General features: G+C 47.3%; 1 protein-coding gene across 1 annotated transcript; it reads right to left on the bottom strand.

The window, feature by feature from the left end:
• Positions 1 to 814: 814 nt before the first annotated feature.
• On the bottom strand, positions 815 to 4,775 carry LOC109759646 (26S proteasome regulatory subunit 10B homolog A-like). Its single transcript, XM_020318468.2, has 10 exons — positions 4,637 to 4,775; positions 3,771 to 3,890; positions 3,515 to 3,651; positions 3,195 to 3,356; positions 3,005 to 3,091; positions 2,826 to 2,912; positions 2,212 to 2,349; positions 1,559 to 1,750; positions 1,382 to 1,480; positions 815 to 1,285 (listed from the first exon to the last, which is right to left on the bottom strand). Exons 1-10 carry the CDS (start codon positions 4,734 to 4,736, stop codon positions 1,211 to 1,213), a joined length of 1,197 nt encoding a protein of 398 aa, XP_020174057.1. The 5' UTR covers positions 4,737 to 4,775; the 3' UTR covers positions 815 to 1,210.
• Positions 4,776 to 5,842: the final 1,067 nt, after the last annotated feature.

Below are 5,842 nucleotides of genomic sequence, written 5' to 3'. Positions count from 1 at the left end.
AATGGCTGTGGATCACGCGCGGCGGCGGAGCTGCGAGACGGACAACACGGAGGAGGAAGAAGAGAGGAGAGAGCAAATGAATCCGGTAGGGAGAGGGGTGGATTTGGTGCAATTTAAGGTGGGTAGGGCTGTCGGGTCCGACGTGGCGAACGCGTCCAGGCACCCCATATCCGTCCTCATATCCGGCCCACATTTGGGTTGGATATGGGGGGTGCCGGTCAGCCCAGGCATTTGAAGCCCGTTTAAGGAGCCTGTCTGGGTCACATTTTTGTGACCGAGCGTTTGAGGCGGGTTTGGGTCGCCCGGCTGTAGATGCTCTAAGGCAACCGGTGAGAACAAATCTCCATGATTATGCCACACCAACTTTGAAACAACACATACAGATTATACTAACTACATTTCTTGAGGATCATGCCATCTTTGTTTGATGATATCTGATCCCTGGCAGGTTTACATCCCTGAATACTCCAAATAGCAGCCTAATCAATGGCTGATTGGCAATCATACAAATGATTAGTTAGCAGCTATGTACAGTTGGTCGCACAGTTTGCACACACTTGTTTTTTAATCTTCTATTTTAAGGAGAAAAACACAGGTTCCAAATGAGATGTTTTCTGTTCCAAATTGCAAGCATTGGCTCTCCATTTGAAGGCACCAGCAATCCAACATAGCATCTAGCTGGGAATTAATCCAGTTCCATTCCCAGATAAATAGCTTAATTGGGGGTGGTTCAGTACTATTTATCCTGGCAGATTTGATTCCTCTGATAAAAAAATGGAAAACAGCACATGGGGCAACAATGCAGCACACAAGAGACACACAACAGGGCAACATTTATACATATATCACAACATGGGCACTCAATTTCAGCAGGGCACCAGCATATCATTTCAGTCCAAAACCCTCCCCTCCGTTTCATCTACTGAACAAGAGGAAACTCCGCGGCCATAACACTACATGCAGAAACTAGGATATGTGAGGATCAGTGATCAGTTTTCGTGCCCCACAGGCCAACATCTTGCGGGCACCACAAGCGCATAGAGAGATTCCCAAAATTTGAGGCCTGGGGCGAGGATCAGTACCGCGGACAGGAACTACGACAGCGTCTGGATCGTACACCTCGTAATTTCCTTCTTCAAAAGCGTGGGTTGATATATATGTTTATCTAAATTGTCGTCAAAAGGTCTGTTTAACTCGGCCTGTCGTTCCTCTAGCCCCTGCCGAAGTCCGCCTTGTAGTTGGCGCTGGACTCCAGCTTCTTCAACTCCGTCAGCTTCCTCACCCCCTGGTAACAGCCGTTGCAGAAAATCGAGACATTATGATGGATGCCACACGTTATCTGTCATTAAATCAGAAATCGTTGGCAAAACACCACAAGTACCTTCATGAAGTCCTCGTTGATGGCGTAGTCACGCTCTGCTCGGATCGCCGCCATGCCGGCCTCTGTGCAGATGTTGCGCAAGTCAGCGGCGTTGAATCCCTGAAACGCAACGACGGAGTTTACAAGTGAAGCTTTGAATGGAACGGGAGCTTTGCAAAAGTTAGGCGAGGGACTCACCTCTGCTAGCTTGGCAGCAGCTTCGTAGTTGATTTCACCATGCTTGGCCATCCCAGCTGCATGGATCTTGAGGATTTCCATCCTCGCTTGCTCGTTAGGAAGAGGGATTTCAATCTTGCGATCCAGACGCCCAGGGCGTAGGAGAGCAGGGTCCAGAACATCCGGACGGTTGGTCGCCATGATTATCTTCACCTGAAGGTAACCAGGGATGAAAATAGGTTTAGACCGAAAATCAATCGTCTGGAGGCTCTCACAACAAGGAAATTGCATGCCTTGGAATATATACAAAGAGGGTAAGTTTATGCAAGCAACGAGTAGAACAGCAATTACTTTCATGAGAAGTTCAGCATATATATTTTGAGCTACGAAGATAATTGACCACAGGCACAAAGGTTCAGATTTCAAGCATGTTGAATAACTAAACATACATCCAGAAACCAATATAATCAATGGGAACATTCTGAAAATAACTGACCACTGACAGAAAGGTTCAGATTTCAAGCATGTTAAATAACTAAACATTCATCCAGAAACCAATATAATCAATGGGAACATTCTAACATGACGGCCACACATGCATACAGGTCTGGATGCAACATCAACAATACTCATGCTGGGCACAAAGTCACGAAGTCGAGCAAAGAGATATATACCTTTCCAAGTTCATCAAACCCATCTAACTGGTTTAGCAGTTCCATGAGCGTCCTCTGGATCTCACGATCAGCACTTGTGCCCTCACTGAATCTTCTTCCTCCAAGTGCGTCAATTTCATCCATGAAGATGATGCACGGCTGGACAGAAAAATGGAACAGCAGCAGAGTTTACTCTACAGCAGCAGAGTTGAGTGACTAGTAACTAAGTTGGGATTACTCTACTGGAAACAAAATGTATGGCATTCTTTATTTATACTACATTTCAGTGGTAATGTGGGTATCATTGTTTATATATATTTTGGAGATAAGCGCAACTCTTATCCAGTATCTAGTTATGTGCAAAGTAAAACTCATAACCAGTTGCTCATAACTACTACTCCCTCTGTAAACAAATATAAGATCTTTTAGAACACTACTTTAGTGATCTAAAAGATCTCATATTACTTTACAGAGGGAGTATGTTGTTTATAGTTGATAACAAAACTAGAGAAAATCAAGAAAAAAGATCAGGACAGAAGCTAGCTTTTGGTAATGCTCTGGGGTTCTGAACATGTAGGTTATTGAAACATAGAAGGTTTTCAGATAAAAATGAGAAGTTGTTGAGCGGGGCTTACCTCGTGATTACGTGCATATGCAAACATTTCCCTTATTATCCGAGCACTCTCACCAATATACTTACCAATGACTGCACTTGAGACAACCTATTGCATACAGTACAGATTAGTAATAAGAACATAAAGATATATATACAGAGGAGGAAAAACAGTTGAGGGTCAATATATGTACGCAAGACCTTAATAAAGTTCACATCTATGTTACTTGCAAGAGCCCTAGCCAGCAGTGTCTTCCCAGTTCCAGGTGGGCCGTAGAGGAGCACTCCCTGAAGCCAAGTGGTTGTTAAGCAATATTAACTTTATTTTAATAGCCTGCGCGGTTGTGCCCTTGGAAGAAACGAATGCAAGTGTATGAACTGATGAATTTACCTTGGGTGGCGTAATACCAACACGGAGAAACAGTTCAGGGTTCATGAGCGGAAGCTCGATGGTCTCCCTAATTTCCCTGATCTGGTCAGATAGCCCTCCAACAGCAGAGAAGCTGACATTCCCTGGATCCTCATGAACCATGTTGAACACTAAAGGGTCGACCTGAAAGGAAGTAGAATTTCAAATGACGTCCTCAACACATAACATCCATTTGATTCTGGATTGCAACCAATGGAGAAACAGAAGACAGAAGATAATAAATGGGACAGGCAAAGTAACGGATGTTTGGAAACACAAATGATACCGAAATACAATTATACCTCACGCGGAAGCATGCGCATGATTGTAAGTGTGCTCGGGTCAAGACACACGCGTGTGCCCGTTTTCAAGTTCTCCTTGTTCAACTTACTGCGACAGTTGACAAGGTATCGAGGACCACTCCTAGCCTTGACGATAACTGCAAGTGAAGGAACATGACTTGTCAGCAAGGAGGAAAAGGTCGATCAGACACTAAACAGAGAGATCTCGATGGCAGAAAAATAGGAGGCGGGTCTGAAAGCTGCGGTCCACACTCACAGCGGTCGCCGCCAAGCGGGCGCAGCACCTCCCCCACTATCTGCCCAACACACTGAAACGCCTTGACATGCTCATCAGTTATCCCCCGCTCCTTCCTAGCCTTCTTCAGGTTCTCTTCCCCTGCAATCGGAGAGCGTGTCAAACACGGTAAACACAACAGAAGATGCCTATGGATCTACAGCAAGCAAATTGCACAACAGTAACGAAATGCTCAAGAGGAGAAAAATCAGAGATCAAATTAACAGGAGCCTGAACGAACAGTCCTTGCTCGGGATCATCCTTTTCTGCGCGAACCGGCGAGAAAAGGTCACTACTTGCATCAAGTACAGAGCATTGCATCGAACAGTATAAAGGTGAAGTACTCTTGTTAATCCCAACCACAAATCATCTTTTTCGAGCAAAATGGGCGTAACAAGGGTGCTACCTGCATCATGTCCCAGCATCACAGCGCTGAAACAATGTGAAAGTAAAGTTCTCTGATTCCAATCACCAGAACAGCTAGCACAACCGTATACCCTAGATTGAAGCAAATTCGCAACTTTCCAAGGGCGAACCATGCCCAAATTCGGAATCGATCAACTGCCCGGATATTCTGCTGTTAATTTTCTCAGTAAAAAATAGTTATTGGGTGGTAACCAAGCGATCAGCGCCATGGAGGCGAGGGTTTAGCGGCGTAAAACCCCGAAAGCAACGCGCCATCGCGGCGGACGGGAGCGAGCCGGCAGCCGGAGCGAAGGCGGGGCGCCGCCTGCTCGCTCCGGTCGCCGCCTCGAGCCAGGCCGTACTGGCGGCTCGGTCGCTAGGTCTACGCGGCGGGGGCGGGCGGGCGAGCATTGCGGCGGTGGGGGAGGGGGACGGGGAGGCACCTGTGCTGAGGAGGGACTGGCGCTCCCGGTAGGCGAGGAGGCTGGCGCGGTACTTGGCGACGGCGGCGGCGCGGCGGGCGTCGTCGGCGGTCGCGGCCATGGTCCGTCCGGCGGAGTGCGAGCGAGGGAGTCGGGGTGGACTCGGTTGGACCCGACCAGCTGGTCTTGCCCACCTGCTTTTGCGGTGTCGACGCGGGCCCCGTCCGTCGCCGTGGGCACCCACTGGGCCTGGGCCTGGGCCTCGTGGCTGCGTTTTGCTTGTTTTTATTTTTGTTTCTCATTTCATTTCAGTGCCCCCCTTAAATTTTGTTTTTCGTTTCGGTTAATCTTGTGGTTACTGGCACACACCCGCATTTTATTGACACCGTTTTATTGTTCACGAAATAACTAGGTACAACAATAACTTCCATCCCCTCAAAAAAAAAAAACAATAACTTCCATATAGAAATAAGGAGTGTTTCTAGGAAGTATAAAGAAGGAAACAAGGAAAGCTAAACTTACTTTCTGCATGATTAGACTCTGAAAAGATTTTTTATTTATTTGCGGGTGAGACTCTAAAAAGAGTTGCAGGGATCATCAGTATACTTTTATAAAACAAAGATGAGCATTACTTTCTGCAAAGATGCCAACATTACTAACGAATGCCGCAATTCTATCATTCCTGAGAGATTCCACGTCAAAATCTCAATTAATGTGCCAGTCTGGGTCAGATCTCGTCAATCCTTCAAAATCTCCTACTAGCCTTGACTAACTTTGTAGAAACTACAATCCTCATGTGGATCCTAAGCCCATGCAGAGCTACCTCTCCTCCTTTAATTGAGAAACATACCCTTCAACACCGGCAAGTGGTAAGCAACTGTGTCAACTTGGAATGAATTGCCAAGAGAATTGTTCTTGGATGTTGTGATGACTCCCCTTGTGTGGTCCCTTAGGAAACTGAGTAGGTAACCACGCAATCAGCGCCAAGGAGGCGAGGGTTTAGCGGCGTAAAACCCCGAAATCAACGCGCCATCGCGGCGGGCAGAAGTGAGCCCGCAGCGGAGGCGAAGGTGGGGCACATATTGGTCGCTCCGGTCATTGACTCGAGCCAGGCCATACTGGCGGCTCGGTCGCTAGGTCTATGCGGTGTGGAACGAAGGGAAGGAGGGCATCGTCGGGAATTGCGGCAGCGGGGGAGGACGGGGAGGTACCTGTGCTGAGGAGAGA

This window comes from Aegilops tauschii, chromosome 7 (assembly GCF_002575655.3).
Source record: "Aegilops tauschii subsp. strangulata cultivar AL8/78 chromosome 7, Aet v6.0, whole genome shotgun sequence".
Classification (NCBI taxonomy): Eukaryota; Viridiplantae; Streptophyta; class Magnoliopsida; order Poales; family Poaceae; genus Aegilops; species Aegilops tauschii.
The sequence above is the reverse complement of the archived record's forward strand: the minus strand, read 5'-3'. Positions and strand labels throughout refer to the sequence as shown.